Source organism: Eucalyptus grandis, chromosome 7 (assembly GCF_016545825.1).
Source record: "Eucalyptus grandis isolate ANBG69807.140 chromosome 7, ASM1654582v1, whole genome shotgun sequence".
Classification (NCBI taxonomy): Eukaryota; Viridiplantae; Streptophyta; class Magnoliopsida; order Myrtales; family Myrtaceae; genus Eucalyptus; species Eucalyptus grandis.
Genome location: NC_052618.1, coordinates 56,291,730 through 56,309,130, shown reverse-complemented (window position 1 = coordinate 56,309,130; position 17,401 = coordinate 56,291,730). Strand labels below are relative to the sequence as shown.

The 17,401-nt window shown below is 40.2% G+C and overlaps 2 protein-coding genes, 1 non-coding gene and 1 pseudogene across 4 annotated transcripts; 3 read left to right on the top strand and 1 right to left on the bottom strand.

Moving 5' to 3' along the window:
- The first annotated feature begins 5,851 nt into the window (after positions 1-5,851).
- LOC104455893 lies at positions 5,852-6,338 on the top strand (annotated as a pseudogene).
- A 3,280-nt stretch (positions 6,339-9,618) lies between these two features.
- LOC104454350 (rop guanine nucleotide exchange factor 5) lies at positions 9,619-13,223 on the top strand. 2 transcript variants are annotated; one of them, XM_039318312.1, is made up of 7 exons: positions 9,619-10,228; positions 10,491-10,604; positions 10,741-10,898; positions 11,463-11,537; positions 11,628-11,918; positions 12,063-12,419; positions 12,533-13,223. In XM_039318312.1, the coding sequence occupies exons 1-7, from the start codon at positions 9,919-9,921 to the stop codon at positions 12,986-12,988; spliced, it is 1,761 nt and encodes a 586-aa protein (XP_039174246.1). In that variant the 5' UTR covers positions 9,619-9,918; the 3' UTR covers positions 12,989-13,223. The 2 variants fall into 2 exon arrangements, with proteins under 2 accessions (XP_039174246.1, XP_010067471.2); XM_010069169.3 differs by having other exon boundaries at positions 10,204-10,228; positions 10,491-10,607; positions 10,745-10,898.
- An 80-nt stretch (positions 13,224-13,303) lies between these two features.
- TRNAP-AGG lies at positions 13,304-13,375 on the bottom strand. Its single transcript has one exon. It is a non-coding gene; the product is annotated as a tRNA-Pro (tRNA).
- A 1,414-nt stretch (positions 13,376-14,789) lies between these two features.
- LOC104454349 lies at positions 14,790-15,877 on the top strand. The gene is made up of 2 exons (XM_018859711.2): positions 14,790-15,155; positions 15,349-15,877. The coding sequence occupies exons 1-2, from the start codon at positions 14,916-14,918 to the stop codon at positions 15,625-15,627; spliced, it is 519 nt and encodes a 172-aa protein (XP_018715256.2). The 5' UTR covers positions 14,790-14,915; the 3' UTR covers positions 15,628-15,877.
- Positions 15,878-17,401: the final 1,524 nt, after the last annotated feature.

Sequence of the window (17,401 nt, the reverse complement as noted above, 5' to 3'; positions counted from 1 at the left end):
GCCGATCCCGAAATAGCCCAAAATCAAGCCCAGTCATCCATCGGGCTCGCTCCACCCGATTGGAATGAGGATTATATGAGTATTTTTGAGATAAGGATCTAGCGTACATAAAACGAAAAAGTTTCCAACCATTTGGTGCACTTCCTTTTGGATTATCTTCCAGTAAAGCTGGTAGATCTGTTCATTCAAGCCGTTGGGCCTGGTGCCTTTGTAGCTCCAAATTGGAAAGCCGTGGTTTTCACTCGTTCTAATGTCACTAATGTCACTAGCCCTATTAAAGCTTCCTTCATATCATCTTCAACTATGTAAGGGCATTGGTCTAACATTGGCTAAAAATTCCTTGGGCCAACCGTGTCATAAATGCTTTGATAAAATGTAGCAATATGTTCTTTGATCAAGTCAAAATCCCTGCACCAATTCTAGTCATCTAATTTCAACATGGATATTCTTTTTCTTTGCCTTCTTTGCACCATCATAGCGTGAAAAAAACTTCATATTTCTATACCCTCACTTCAGCCACTCTATTCTTGATCTCATTCTCCAATACATCTCTTCCTATCTCCATAGGTTTTCGATTTGCATTGTAAGTTGTAGAGTTTCCTCCTTGCTCGGTCCCCCTTCCCTCCTATTTGTTAGCTAGGTAAGTTCTTTTTTTAAGATTCTCAATCTCTTTTGATATGCGTTGAAAATTTTTGCTTGCTCCACTTGTCCAAGGCTACTGAGACTTCATTCAGTTTTTTGGCTAGATTTAGTCGAGAGTAGTGCTGGTCATTCCACACTTTTTGAACTATTTCCTCACATTCAACATCTTCTTACTAGTAAGCTTCAAAACATAATTGTTTCTTTCTTTTTACGCTCGGTGGGAACAAAGATAGTAGAATAAGACTATCATTGGATCTAAAAGCTGGCAAAGCATAGGCTTTCACCTGTAGGCATCACTCATCATTCGATATTGCATATAACCCAATCCAGCCTCTTTTTCACCAATGCTTCCCCATCTCGATTGTTGGCCCAAGTGAAAGTATGACCTTTGCTCTCTACATTCATGAGTGCGCAAACATTTAGTAAATCTTGGATAGCAACCACTCAATAGTAATCTGTTTCATTTTTTCCATACTTCTCCTAGTGATACAAAGTCTCGTTAAAGTCTCCAATACAAATCTGGGGTAAAGTATTGATAGAATGAATCATATGAAGCTATTGCCATAGCTAAAGTCTCTCCTAATAATTCGTAGATGTTTGTAAAAAGGAAATTCTCATTTTAGTGCCACTATTCAGGTCTTCAGAAAAGACACCCATCAACTCACTTGAAGAAGATTTCAGTTCAATCGACACTTCATTGTTCAACATTAAAGTCAATCCCCCCATGATTCCAATTAGGTTAACCACCGAAAGATTCTAGAATAGAAAGCACTTCCTCACCCTTTCCACTACAATTTATTTATTTATTTTTATTTCCATTAAAGATACTAAACTAGGCTTTGCTTGAGTCACTAGGGCTCTAAGATGTTGGAATGTTAGGGGAGTGCCCAAACCCTAACAATTCCAGCTCACAATCTTCATTTAAAATTTGGTGGCTTGTTAGGACTAGTCACTAAAACCCATTCCTCCATTCCTTTGACCTCTTGGATTGGGGTATCAAGTAAGGTCTCTTCCTTAAAGGATCGGGTAGATGAACCTTGCTGCTTGAAAGGGTTGAAGCATTTCAGCTTCTTAGGTGTAGGTGCTTTTTCCCCCTTTCTCTTTTTTAGGTACCTCAAAGACTCCAATGCAATAGGAGCATCCTCTAACTTGAATATATATATACATTTAAGGGATCCTCGAAGACTCCATGCTAGCACACTTTTGTTTAAGGGATCCTCCCTTAGGTACACTTGAATATATATACATTTAATACATTTGTCCTACATGCCGTGGAAGCCAAGTGGAGCACATGATTTCTTCGTAGAAGGACGGTTCTTGCAATGAATGGTGGGGGGGGTCCTCTAGAGTTATAAATAGAGGAGAGCCATCGTGGCAGAGATGTGCCAAGTCCTTGGTAGCCAAGAAGGTGTTGTATGTGAATATTAATCACATTGATTTTCTCGTTGTAGTTATACCTTGTGGTGATCGGTTTCAAGGTATTGCGATTTCCATTATGAAATTGGAAATCACTCACTAAAGACCGACTTTGAAACATTGGAATCACTCTTGTTCTTGAGTGGATCCATAGAACCTGTCCACCAAACTTCAAGGTATTTGGCTCTATATTGGGGTAAGTTCCTATTATAATGGAGAAGTCCGGGTTGGATTAACCCGGAATTCTCAAGACCGAGGACCAACCCACAAAGTGTTGGTTCAGGAATTCTAGGACCAAGGACCGACCCAATCTCCCTGGGACCAAGATCGGCAGGGTTGGGCCGGTCCAGGGTCGGTCCAAGGTCAACCCTAGACCGATGCTCACCCCTAAGTTCCACCCTTCCATGTGGCTCCACATGTCGCATTTTGAGTGACTCAAGACCACATTGATGTGGAGTTCCGGACCACCAATATTTTCTCCTCTCCTCCTCTCTCAACTTTTTTTTGTCTTTTCTACTTTTGGAGGGAAGGGGTTTTACCTACTATCTCCCTCCCCTCTTGGTGGAAACTTTTATAGTGAAGACCAAAGGAGATAGAAAGGTGAATGACCATATTGATCGTGTGCTTGAAATAGACTGGATCAAGATTCATGATGTCGCCGGAAAAGCTTTAGTATTGCCGACACTAGCCCTGCACATAAATACAATTTGTTTCCTATGTTTTGTGTTTACCTACATATGTATATATATTCTATCTATGTATTTCACTTTGAAAAAGAAAATGTACTCTTTTCATCTTGTGGTCTATTTAACCATTGGGTTTACCCAAGTGGCCACCCTTCCAACTTGGAAGGAGGAGGTGGGGGGTTCGAATCTCCACTTTCTCAGGGAGGTTGGGGTGGGGACAAATTAGTTTTAGAAGTGGGTTTTGACTCCCACACTCTGCAATGAGGTAGAACAAAAGTTTAAGAGTGAGAGTTAGAATAAGAGTATAGTAGGACCGACCAAAAAAAAAATCTTGTGGTCTATTTAATAAAACTAATGATTTACCTCATCAATTAGGTAAAACATGGAGAAGTATCATTACAAGATGCAAAGCTCGAAACCCTCTTTGTAAACATTTGGAAGCAATTTTCCTTGCATATCAGGCCAAAAATAATCATGTTTCTCACACCTGTCTCTGCTCATTTTATTTTCTCCATTATAAACTCTTCTTCTTCTTCTTTTGTGAATTTCAGTCTTTTTATCACGTCTCCTCGTTGCACATGATGGTATTAGTTTTTCTTATTGGTGAAGTGTGGGAACAGGCTATCAACATCGGCGACTCCTCCTAAATGTTACCATAGAAGTTCCACGGATAGAATGTTGAATCCAAACCATAATTACAACTCATTTTGAGCGAACCCCTCACCATTGCCCCATCTCAAAGCTATCGGGAGTATAGCCGAGTCAAGCAATGGCGATCATACCCCCTCTGTTGGATACCTACTCCATCGGATTCCCATGCTACGCTACCCTGAAAGTATTGATACCCACTCAGCCTGTGCTGCCTCAAAAACAATAACTTCAACTAGGTTAATAAGATGCTAAGGTGAGCAATACCTTTCACATTATTAATTAGCATATGATGTATAATTATCAATAACTATATGACACTTGCTAATGTGGCAAAATTAATGTTCAAAGGGATACAAATGATGTACTTGCTATTCCAAGTGGCATTTCTATGTGGTCCATCGGGCCATCTTCCCCTCTACCATAAATCATCTTAATTATGTGCATTTCTAATTTAGATATAAAGTGATGTGGAACCTAAAAAAGTAAATTATTTTCAACCAACGATTGAGATTTATAGTTTAGTGGTTTAGCTGATCTTTTTTTTTTTCCTCTTTTTAGGGGTAGTCATAGTAGTTTAACTGTCTGAGTTGGAGGGATTTTAGAAGCAATCCTACTTTAAGAGTGCACATTGCCATTGGTGGTCCTAAAGGAAGCAATTTGCCTTTAGGACTGAAGGACCAGTTCGCATATTTTTTTACTTGCATTCATATAATTTGTTGACATGGTACAAGTAAACTTGTTCACATTAGCCAGCCATGTAAGATAGCTAGCAATTACTGCATGCCATATTAGGAATATTCGACACAATTTTTCATGGTCACTTTAACAAATCTCTAATACAAGTAAATCTTCAATTCTGCATCTCCAATTCTTGTGCATATTTTGCTGATGAGTGTATAGTCAATATATTCTCACATATTTTGATGCATAATTCTATTAGAGAATTGTGTATATTTTCATAATAAAAATAATTTTTAATGTATATATCATTCTAGCAATGTTCAACTTGCATAGGGCAAGCTTGATCTTGAGCTCTTGGATCTCTACTTTCATGACTTCGACCTCATCTCTCTGAGGATTCTTTTCCTCGATCACTTGGCCTCTATCCCTCAATAAATCAATTGATGCTTCAAGGGCTTTGTCCTTGTCATGTTTGCGGTGTCATTGTAGAGAATCCCCGCCCTGTTTTGAAATGACAATAAGTATATGTTTAAGACTAACTATTTAAGATCTCCTATGGGGCTCTTATTTGACAAATAAATAATATTAAAAGATGAATAAAAAATCTATTATTAGGAAAAATTATATAACCAGCTTTACAAATAAATGAATATAATAAGCTTATACATCATAGGAAAAAAAAAAAGAAACATATGTTTTAAGGCTTTTCCATGTCATAATTGTCTAAAAAATGATAAATCTATTGTACTATAATCAATTTAATCTTAAACTTTTCAACTATGCCAATTTAATCATAAACTTTTAAACAATCTGCAATATAATCCTTCCAATAGATTTTCTCCGGAAATTGATGAACCATCCAATCAATATCGGTCATCCTACATGACATTAGATCAGTGATGACATGAGCGACTTTTACATTTTTATAAGAAATTTCTCTCTCTCTCTCTCTCTCTCTCTCTATTTGCATCATTTATGTGTCAAACATAAGTTATCATGTTATAATTTTAGTATAGGTTTGTTAATGTCACTCATATATGAAATCCACCAAAATACTTTGTCATAATTGTATCCATAAAACTTTTCAACCATAATCATCGCCTATTATACATTTCATTTACTTATTATTCTACTGCAATGGAAACTCAAGTAAAATGTTCAAAAAGTCCTAAATTTATTGTATGGCGGTTAATTCAATCCTAAATCTTTTTTCAATGCTTTACATTTCCTCAATGAGATTTCAAATGTTGAACTAAATGCACCCTTAAAACAGTCAGTAGTAGTCCCACAAAATCTCACATGATATCAAAATCGAGATCCCGTGTTCGAATCTTTCCAAGCCCCATTTGTCTCTTCAATTAAATTTTCACACTTGGCATTAGACAAAAGACTAGGGGAGTGTTAAAATGTTTAAATAATAAATTTCATCTTCATCTAATAGCTTAAGTTTTAAGAACAGTTAACAGTGATCTCACAAAATTTCACAAAATATATGTTAAATTTAAGCTCAATAGGAGTTGCATGATGCAAAAATATCTATTATAATATAGTAGTTTATATTGACAAATAAAAACATGAAAAGATAATCCACATTTACCAAATGAAGATCTAAATGTACTAAATTTGTGCCAAATAAGATGCTCACCAGTCGACTATGAAAGAAATAATTTATCACAAATATCACACGTTTTACAATATATATATATATCAGAAATTACAAAATCTACTATTAGCAAATTAACAGAAAAACGATAGTGTCGCGCTTGTGTAAGCCGATGGCAAAACCGCCTCACTCAACTGCTCATCTCACGCAATCAAACCCTTCTCCCACAAACGACATCTGGGACCCCTTCCTGGACTTCCCCGTCACGCCGTCGACCACCCTGTCGCCCCCCTGGGAGGACGTGTTGAGGGAGGTCACGCAGTTCCCTAAGCGCGCAGATCGACTGGAGGGAGACGCCTGAGGCACACGTGCTCCAGGCGGACCTGCTGGGGATGAGGAAGCACGAGGTGAGAGTAGAGGTTGAGGAAGGGAGGGTGCTGAGCATCAGCGGTGAGCGGAGGAGGGAGAGGGAGGAGGTGACAGAGACGTGGCACCGGCTGGAGAGGAGGAGCGGGCGGTTCCCAAGGAGGTTCCGCCTGCCCAAGGACGCGAGGGTCGATCAGGTGAGGGCGAGCATGGAAAATGGCATCCTCACGGTGGTTGTGCCCAAGGTGGCGGCGGCAAGGCCCGTTGTGAAGCTCATTCCGATCATCGGCTGAGAGGTTCTAAATGGGAGCGACGGAGAGAGTGCGGCTGTATAATTTAGAGCGCATAAAATAAAGACGAGAAGATCCCAGTACGAAACTATGTCTGCATACTGCATGGTTTGTGTGTATGGAAGTCTAGTTAGGGTTTTTGTTATCTATGATGCATGAGCGGATGTAATATACTCTTATAAAATACAAGTAACTATTGCATGCATGTCCTTTTCTAACATTCAAAATCATCCGGTGGCGAATTTGATTCAAGACGTGTGAACCGTTGATTGATTTGTGTCGCATTGCCTAACCGTGACAAATATTGTATGAGTGGACTTCCTAATTATTGGAATCCATGCTAAAATCGTAGTGTGGTTGTGGCGATAAACTCGTCAACTTTTGAAATAGTTATAGTAGTTCAGTTCGGACATTTCATAAAGGTTGTGGAATCTTTTTGCTGACGGTCCGAGGAAGTCATGAGTGTAAGTCGTTCCTTGACCCTCTGTCGCTTTATCAAATAGGGGCAACACGAGTGTAGTTATCGATATGTACCAAGCAGTTTATTAAACTCGTACCTACTATCCTTAGCAAATTGCTCCGAATTGTCTTTGCCAGTTACATGTGAGTGACTGTCTAGAAAACTTACAACTTCTTGTTGTGCTATATTACTTACCAACCCTTTTGTGATTAATGTTGCTTTAGATAGTTCATAAGATCGATGTAATTAGTTACGCAATGGAGCATTTACCAACTTCTTTCTAATTCGAAGGGCAAAATTTATTAGGACTTACAGATTGAGAACTTGCTATTCATGACAGTGTGCTAAACGTGAGTTTATTAAAGGCATACGCGTGAACTAATCTTTTTCGTAATTTTGTTAGAACTTGCCATGGAAAATTTGCCAATCTTTTAGAAAAGTTATTGCCAAAGTGTGAACTGATCCTTTTTGTAATTTGAAGGTAGAAGTTACAATAACTCTTTCCTAGATTGTCAAAACAAACTGATAACTTACTATTTTTGATGATTTACTAAATTGAAATTTATTATCGCATGGAAAATTCCATTGACATTTTTAATATGTGACTCTTCTTCTAATAATTTGTATAGATGCATGGATTACTCAACAAGAGATTTTTACACCACCTTCTATTCTTGAATAGCAACCATCATTGATTGATCTAACTCACGTTGATCGGTAATATTTAGTTTCATATGATAAATAATATATAAATGTAGCGTGCCTAAAGAGATATGATGAATTTTACTTATTCCAATGAGTAACTTTTCAAATAGATTAGTACTGTCTGACCAAAAAAATAAAAATTGGTACAACCTCTTATAGTAAATAAAGGTTACCAACCTTAAGAGATCCAAGCGGCACCTTATAGAACTTGTAGGATCTATGTATGTACGAATAATCTAAACATTAATAATTTATGTTATTTTCAAACGAGAGAAGGATAGTGTTTCGGTGGACATACTTAAATCCTACGAGATGGGCCGTTTTCTGTAGAAGAATGTCTTGCTATCGACAAAAGTCTGCCAGTCACAAACACCAAAGACGAGGAAGAAAAGCAGCCACTTGCCGTTGCTTCGTCTGCGTGCCCAATTGCAAAAAATAATACCTCGGATCCATCCGGTGCCAGAAGAAAGGCGACGACAGTCAGAGAACAAGGAACATCCAAGAAATTCAAATCGGACAAACCGGAATTCTCATGAATTGCGGGCAACGGGAAAGCCCACGAGTCAGATGGACCGGCCGGAGGTGGTCCCGAAGATCCTGTCCTGGCCACGTGGCCCGGCATCGTCCCAATCGTGTCAGTTTCGTAATTTATTTTATCTTATCATGCATGGGACATTTGAATAATGCGTCCACGGGCAATTTGAATAGATTCACCTCCTCCTCCAAAAGCAATCCCCCTAATTATTCCACTCCTAAAAAAAGTCAATCGGCCGTTGGCTTTTTGCAGTCTCAAACGGCTACTCATCAGCATGCCCTCCTTTTTTCTCTGTTTCTTTTCTTTTGTTTTTGAATACCAAGCCGTCAACCACTCCATTACCTTAGCCGTTGCGAGACTTTTTTGTTTTTGTTTTTGTGGACCCTTTTCCTCCCGTGGGAAGTTCCGATTGCTGCCGTGTTCCCATTGCTTGCAAAGTGGCTTGGAGTTCCCTTTCGTTTTCAATTAGTATCCTGCTCGAGAAGTCCTTGAATTTCTGGACATCCAAATTCCAATCACTTATTTTATGATAATAGTACGTAAAAACAAGATCGAAACGAGATTGAAAGACGCCATTAAAGGGTAAGTAGGCGAGTTTCTCTGGTGCAAGAGGGAGTTGATCACAAGCGACGATCACAATATTCTAATTATCCCTTTCAAGTTGTGATACAATCACCGGCTACTTATATCTTCATATTTTTTAACATATCTAACTATATATGATTCAAAATGAAAGACCCATAACCACAATATGAATAAAACATAATCATATATGGATCACTGGATAGAAAGACAATGCCATAAACTCTACATTTTGAGGTGGGTATTTTAGGCGCCTCCATGAATGAAATTGCCTCAAAGTGCCAACAATGAGCCAGTGACTCACTCCTTCCTAATCCTAAACTTGCATACTCTCTCAACACAAAATGCCCTCAAGTCAAGACAGTAGGTGAAAGAAGCAACACTACAACATGAACAGCACAGTGATATTGTAACGGTTGGGACACCTAATGCTAGTTGCTCCTATTAAATGATCTTTGCTCCCCTCAAAACTATTCTTTTCTTTGACCAAAAAAAAAAAAAAAAAAAAAAAAAAACAAAACTATTCTTCAAATCCTCGCATTTCACCCCCCCTCTTTCAGCTAGAAAAAGAATGTTGTTTATCATCTTAAACTCGTCTGAGGGTTAGGGTGGCGTTCACTGTTCAAGAACCTAGTACTCCTACTATAATTGGTCGGTTAAAATTAAACGTGCCCCCGCATTAGTCAATCTGATAATGCCAGAATAGCGGAAAGAACTCATTTTCTTATATCCCCTCACCTAATAAAAAGTTCATTTTTTAATGTGACATAATTTCCCACCTTTTATGCCCGAGGAAGTGGAGAGATTGCAAGAGCGAAGCCGCAGTCTTGGATTTATACATGGGGTCTGCAATTATTTATTAATAATTTGAACGTAGCCCCTACTCTAATCCGCCGAGATCGAAAGGGGAAGAGAGACGTTGGCGTCGCATGTGGCACTTGGCAGTTACCCCCTCTTCCTTTCTCTCTCCCCCTCTCTCTCCACAGCTTTAAAAATCAAATTTTTGCACCCACAGAAGAGAGAGAAAGAGAGAGAGAGAGAGAGAGAGAGAGAGAGACCAGCAACAACATAAGCAGACATGGTTGCAATCAAACCCAAGAAGCCAGCTTCGTGAAAAACCATGAACTCCATTAATCCCCGACCTCCCATTCTCCCTCTCCTTCCGCTCAAGATCCCTTTTTGAAAAAAAAAAAACTAAGCTGCAGCGGTGTCCAACCTCGTGAACTCTGCCTGCATTCCGCTCCGCGTCCCTCTCCGTTAAAGGCCTCGCTCGCTCTTGTTTTCCTTTAGCACGCGTTGGAATGAGAAGTTCGGCGAAGAAGAGCGAGAGCTCGAAGAAGAGCAAGAACTGTCGGGACTCCTCCGGGACCGACTCGAGCACCGACAGCCTGAGCTCGACCAGATCGAGCTCCGAGAGCTCTTCGGCCGAGGAGGCAATGAAGGCGAAAGAGAAGGAGAGGGAGCGCTCGTCGCCTGCTCCGCCGCTGGGTTGGCCCATCGGAAAAGCTGATTTGCACCGGAACTCTGTTTCCTCCGCCAAGGACGATGAAGCCAAAAAGTACGAAAACGACGACGATTCGAAATTAAAGAAATTGGGTTCAAAGCCTTCAGGTTGGTTTAGTTCCGAAGTTTTGTCAACCCCCTTTTTACACTTTTGTTCTTTACGGTGCTTTTTCTTATCTAATTGCTGAGAGGCAGTGAAGATAAAAGCCGAGAATTCAAAATTCAAACTTTGGACTTTATTTAGCTACCATCTGTTGCCATGACTCTTGAGTAGAGCAGAGGAAATTTCCTAGATTCTCTGTATTTGCTTGGATATGGTGGCTAGTGCTCAGCCACCCCAGGTCTAACAGCTTTGTGTGAATTTGATTAGAGCTCGACATGATGAAGGAGAGATATGCGAAATTGTTGCTTGGTGAGGACATGTCAGGCTCTGGAAAGGGTGTTTGCACTGCTTTGGCCATTTCGAATGCCATCACCAATTTATGCGGTATGCCCTTTTCTATTCTTATCTTCAATACTTGTGCTGAGACCTCACTCTGCGTTTTCTCTTTTCTTCGAGTTATTTCCTTGAGGTCTGTCATGACCAATTTGGTGCTCTTATTTATTTATTTTCGTACGAGGCAGGAACTATTTTGGGCAACTTTGGAGATTAGAACGCTTGCCTTCTGAAAAGAAAACGATGTGGAAAAGAGAGATGGAGTGGCTTCTTTGCGTCGCGGACCACATCGTCGAATTGATACCCTCTTGTCAAACATTTCCTGATGGTAGCAAGCTTGAGGTAAGTTGATTCTACTCTTTTCCCTTCTGAATGTGTAATTGTTTTCGATCTTGTTGACTTAGAGATTGAGGGAAGAAATTCAAATTTCTGCTACTGGGTTCGAAACACTGGAGTAGTTCATATTCAGTGAGGTTAATCCGGCTATTAGAGTTTTTGGGTTTCATATACTTGTGATTGTAACTTTCTGGCAACAAAATCGACAGATTTTATGTCCCTTTGTTGGTGTTTAAAACAAGAGCTGATTGCCCAGTTAGTAGATCCCAGTTCTTTGCTCTGTCTGTCAACTAGGCAAAATCTAGGAACTTTTTCAAAATTCATTTCAGAACCGCATGTAGTTTAATTTAGTCATTATGTTACTCAAGTATACGACTTTCTATTTAATTATAATGGTCTGGTGTTGGAAAAATTAATTTCTTAAATCAACTTTTTTCTTGTTCCTTGGTACGTCCATTTACGGCCAGTTATTTGGACTTGGAACCAGAGGAGCAGATGGTGGAGGACAAGAGTATTTCATGTGCTGTAAATCATTCTTTCCTCTCATACTGCTTTTCGTTTCATTTGTAGGTCATGACCTGCAGGCCCAGAGCGGATATCTTTATCAATCTTCCAGCTCTTCGTAAACTGGACAACATGCTTATTGTAAGACGAGTTTCTTTGATGACTGGGAGCATCATACGACAAATATGAGGAAATAATTATACTTATGCTTGAATACTTTGCATTCAACAGGAAATATTAGATAGTTTCACAGATACAGAATTCTGGTACGTCGATCAAGGCATAGTAGCCTCAGATGCAGAAGGGTCGGCCTCTTTTCGGAGGACTATTCAGCGGCAAGAGGAGAAGTGGTGGCTCCCGGTGCCTCGTGTCCCTGCGGGTGGTCTCAGTGAAAATTCAAGAAAGCATTTAACTCACACTCGTGAATGCACAAGCCAAATATTGAAGGCTGCAATGGCCATAAACAGCATGACCTTAGCAGAAATGGAAGTTCCCGACTCATATCTGGAATCTCTTCCGAAGGTATGAAAATATATTGTTGCTCCTTCTTTGGTTCTTCGTCCTAAATGACCAAACTGATCTTTCTTGATAACCCAACCGCATATTTATTTGGTTTGTTGCCATATCATGTCCCAATAATCTCATATTGACTGGTTTTATTTTCAGCATGGGAGAACTTCTCTGGGGGACGTCATTCATCGATACATCACTTCCGACCAATTCTCTGCAGAATGCCTGCTCGATTGCCTTGACCTGTCTTCTGAGCACGTTGCGCTAGAAATTGCAAACCGAGTAGAAGCCTCAATGTATGTATGGCGAAGAAGATCTCACCCTAGACCACCAACTCATCCGAACCGATCCACAACGAAGACATCATGGGAGATGGTTAAAGATCTAATGTTAGATGGAGATAAGAGAGAACTGTTGGCAGAAAAAGCTGAAAGACTGCTGCTTTGCTTGAAGCAGCGGTTTCCATGTCTTGCACAAACTGCTTTAGACACCAGCAAGATCCAATTCAATAAGGTAAGGATCTCTGATCCCGCTACTCTGTAGTGAAATTCAAACCTTTCTTTAGCTTTCCAATTTTGTCCATCAGGAGCTGTTTTGCTAATAGTATAAGACTTGAAACTTTCCAGGATCTAGGGAAATCCATTATTGAGAGCTACTCAAGAGTGTTGGAGAGTCTGGCGTTCAACATTGTTGCACGCATAGACGATGTGCTCTATGTAGATGACTTGACCAGACATGCAGACGAATTATCTCCGATCTCAGGCGTTAACGTGATAGCCCAGAAGAAGAAGTTATCCATGCCGTACTCGGTGCATCTCTCGAGCACTCCCTACAAGTCAGCTTTCAACACTCCGAGCTTCTCCCCGGCGCCCCTGATTAGCCCTATAAGGGGAGAGAGGACTCCTTTTATCGGCAACAACCATAACAATGGCAAGCCTCCCCGCCGCGGGTTCGGAGTTAAACGGGTCCTCACGAATTATCTCAGTGGGGACACGAAGCCAAAGCTATCGGGCAATGGAGCCGACGCGTCTTGCCCGGTGCTGAGCACAAGTTCCACAGACCTGGAGTGCAAGAAAGGCTAAACCAACCTGCTCAAGATTTCTTTGAGGAAATTACAGCGATCCACTGTAATTTGGTGTGATTACATAGGCTCTATACTAGGCTTTTAGTTGTCGGGTTCTTTTCTTCACTTGTATCCTGAACTTAGCAGTTTGATTGACAAAACTATTCATTTGCACAAAAAGAGCTCGTGTCTGTTCTGGTGTCACTTGAGATGAAAATTCATGATGGGATGAGGCGGATTGTTACTGTGTTCAACACGACTTACGAGTTTCTTTGGTTTTCCCTCCTCCATACGCTTCCTCCGGAGATTGATGGCAAAAAATGAGAAAACGAAGGGGGCATTCCGAGAATTGAACTCGGGACCTCTCGCACCCTAAGCGAGAATCATACCACTAGACCAAATGCCCACGATATACGGAGAACGTCACGTTAAAATTATAAAAAAGGAATTTTCCTTGATGCATGTCCCATCATGCGTTGTTAAATTCAAGGAGTTCAATCAGGACGCGCAAGATGAGCATCTTTTTTTTTTTTTTAATTTTTCTATTCTTAAGAACATATTTGAAACAAAAAAAAAAAAATTATTTTTCTATTTGTAGAATAAATTTTTATTTCAAAAATTAGAAATTTAAATTTTTTAACTTTTTTTTTATGAAACAAAAGTGAAATGAAATTTTTTTTCACCATTTACTCTTGTCATTGCCTGCCGATCATCGAATGGTTGCTGGACAATTGTCGCCAACCTCCTCGCTTGTCGATCATCTCCCACTATTACTTAAAAAAAGAAATTTTGTATTGTTATCAAATAAATTTATATTTTAAAAATATAAACTTTGTGTTGTCATCAAAGTCATATCTTTGCTCAAAAACTTGTCCAAAGAATAAAAAATATCACTTTGAGTGTATTTGATAATCATTTTATTCTAAAAAATAATTTCCGCTTAGAAATAATTTTATTTTATTATTATTATTATTATTATTATTATGTTCGCTAAACTAATTTCTAAGCATTTGAAGATATTTGATAATGTCCAAAAATTTTATTTTCATGATAGAAATACATTTAATAAAATCACAAATTCTTTTGTAAATTATTTTTTAAATTTTTTTGAATATTTTATTATATTTTTCTCTTTTTCTTTTTCCATTCCTCTTCTTCTTCTACTCCAACTAGTTGTTGGCCACAATGGCTAGCAACCAGATAGGTGAGGCTTGGCAAGGCCGAGCCCCACCCACCAGCAAGGTTGAGTCTCGCAAAGGCTAGCAATTTGGCATGGCAAAGTTCGTTCTCACCAAACTTGGGTGAGGCCGAGCCTTGAGCAACCTCGGCCTTGCCCAACCGATTGTCGACCATTACTGTGGTTGGTGACTAGTAATGAGGGAGAAGAAAGAAAAGAAAAGAAAGGAAAAACATAATAAAAGAAAAAAGTAAATTTAGTTTGATTATAAAATTGTTCTTGGGAACAAATAAGCATTTTTCTTTTTTTTTACTTCTTGATTCCATTTCAAATTTATTTGTGGGAACAAAAAAGTTATCAAATAATTTTTATTATTCTTTTGTAAGAATAAAATCAACTACTATTTGGTCAATTAATAAATAGGCTCTTTTTAATCAAAAATTGATATCTGAAAAAAAAAATATTATTATTCCACGTTTTTATTGTCCAAATCCTTGCATAAAGTCGTTTTTCCAGTGCAAAGCGTCTATTTATGTAAAAATTATTTCCTTTTGGTCCCTCTTGTTTCATTTCCCATTGCTTGACTTAAGACCCAAGCGGCAAGTAAAATCTTAGATTTAAGAAAAGGGATATTAACTTTGCTTCGTCCCTACGGCGTACAAACAAGACCACAACGACTCCTGTCTGCCTCCTTTCGTCTTCCCCCAGCTGCGTTCCTACTTTACCTTCACGACAGCGAAGCTCTTCCGCCGCCCCTGCTCACCCCGCGATGGCCGGCGGCACGAGCATCCAGGTGACGGCGCTCGACGGCGTGGTGAACGTGAACTCCCTCTTCACGTTCGCCGTCTTCGTCGGGCTCGCCTGGAACCCGTGGGACCCGAACAACACCCTCAACCGGGACCCGCGGTGCGCCCCCAGCTCCGCCGTCAAGCGCGACCTCGTCACCTACCACGTCTACTCCTTCAGCTCCTTCCTCTTCTCCAGCTTGGTCGCTTTCGGCCTCAAGCAGGTTGGTGAAGCGGTCCTCTTCTCATTTCTCGTTCTGCGCCTCCTGAAATCAAGTGTTTTTGACCAATGGTGTTGATGAGAGAAGAAGAGAGCGAAAAGATCCGACGAAGTTTAGTTGGGTTGGTGATTCTTGGTCTAAGGCTAAGCAAAGATTTGATTTTTTTTCGTTTTTTTTGGCTTCCTTTGGATATCAGGCTATCCGGATCACGGGGTCTCCGAGCTACCACCCTGCGGAAACGATCGCTCGGATCAATCGAAATTTGCTGCGGGTCGGGATGTTGGCGTCCGGAGTCGGGTCGGTCGCCGGATGCTTGTGCCTGATGCTGGCCCTGGTCAATTTAGTTCAGATCAAGCTCGGGACTCTAGCTTGCGGGAGCACGCACAGCTTTGCAGCCGTCGTGCCGCTCCTGATTTTCGTCCCCCTGGGGCTTTTCGTATATGTATCGATTGTCTTGTATGCTTTTACTCGGTAGGGTTTGGATTAGTTTGTCGTAGTGTTGGATATGGATTGGACAGAGTAGGTGGCCCTTGGGGGAGTAGATCCTCCTGGATGTTGTGAGAATGAGGTCGAGTGATATGGCTTGATACCGAGCTGATAGTGTCCTTTCTATTCTTGACGACTACTTAAATGTATTAGATGCAATTGCTGAAATGCGGAAATCGACTGCCAGTTATGCTTCTGTTGATTCCTCTAATCAATTTCCATCCGGAATCTTGTGTGGACTCATACAGTCACAGGAGTTTCAAAATCATAATCAAGCAAATTGTGCTGTGATCCACAAACAGGGGAATGTGTGCAACGCAGTCATGTGCATCTTGAGCTCTTGTTATTGTCCCGTGCTTCTCCAGTGGTATATAAGGTTAGTTTTGTTAATGAATTGGTCTTATTAGCAATGCTTTTACATCAGTTATACTTGATCAGTTTTTTATCTATATGAACTTGGGTAAGTTCCATGTCTTTTAGAAGGACTCCAGATAAAAATATAAGTGATCTCTGTTGGTGGACTGAGTTGTGAGCTTCCAGGGAAAAAATTGAGTTTGTAAGCTTTTTGGCATTTTGAAGGATAGTCATGCTTCTGTCTTTCTAGTTATATGATTTTCCAACAGAGGTGAATGTGGGTGGGGGCTGCCTTGCTAGCTGCTTGTTGGACTGTTTGTTGGGAGCTGTAGATGCATCTTGTTAAGGTACAAAAAGCAGCAAATCATTTATTTACCAATTCAATGCAACTCATTTATCGAGTAATAAAAGAAAAATATTTTGTGGAAAAAGTTGTAGATGCAACCGAAGATTTTAGGAAGAACGAGTGTGAATCCATAGAAAAAGATAATGACTTAAGTTGATAGTGGGAGATTTGGTCTAGTTGACTGATATTGTTGCAATTGAGGATTCATTGCTTGGCATCCCTTGCCATCCGTTGTTAGATTTAACTGACAATCACTTCAAGGCATGGTACAGTTATTGAAAGACCCTCTGTCCTACCTCCTGTAGTTATCTTCCCTCTGTATCTCAGAACAATCTCGTTTACTTGTGTCGGAGCTTTGTAATTGATTTTTGAGTCTTGTTAAACTCATAAGAACTATGCATGAACAATAAAGTTCAATGTGGATGATAGCTGTTGAGACATATTTGCTCTCTAAATTGCGGAGCTCTACATTCTGCTGGTGCGCACTATATTTCGTTTTGGAATCTTGCCATCTCTTGTGCCTGTGTGCAGGTAGTTTGCTAAGCTGGCAGCTACTCATCAAAAGCTTTTTCTTCCCACTCCGGATGGGAAAAGCAACGGAATGGTCGCAAAGACTTTGAGAAGTCACTTTATCTTGTTTGTCGTCACTCGTTTAAACAATGTGAGTGGGTCTATATCTGCATATCTGAAGGAGTAGGTGTGGAATAAACAAAGCTGTCACCACTTTCATCGTGGTTTACACATGAGAACTTTTTGTTTCTTATAAAAGCTCAAAGGCTGAGACTCATTATGCGTAGTTGAAGATATGGAAGCTCCAATGGAGCAAATTAGTGTTCTGGTGTTTTTTGGCAATTTTGGCCATTTCAGGTCTCCAGACGGTGTATGGGGCTGGTGAATGTGGCAATTCTTCAACACCCGATGGGGAGGCTTTTAAGCTGGCCCCTTGCATGTCTGCGGCGCGGGATGAGACCGCACCCATGTCGAGCAGCTGCTGTGCTCAAGTGAAGAGAATAGGGCAGAACCCGAGCTGCCTATGCGCTGCCATGCTGTCCAATACGGCCAA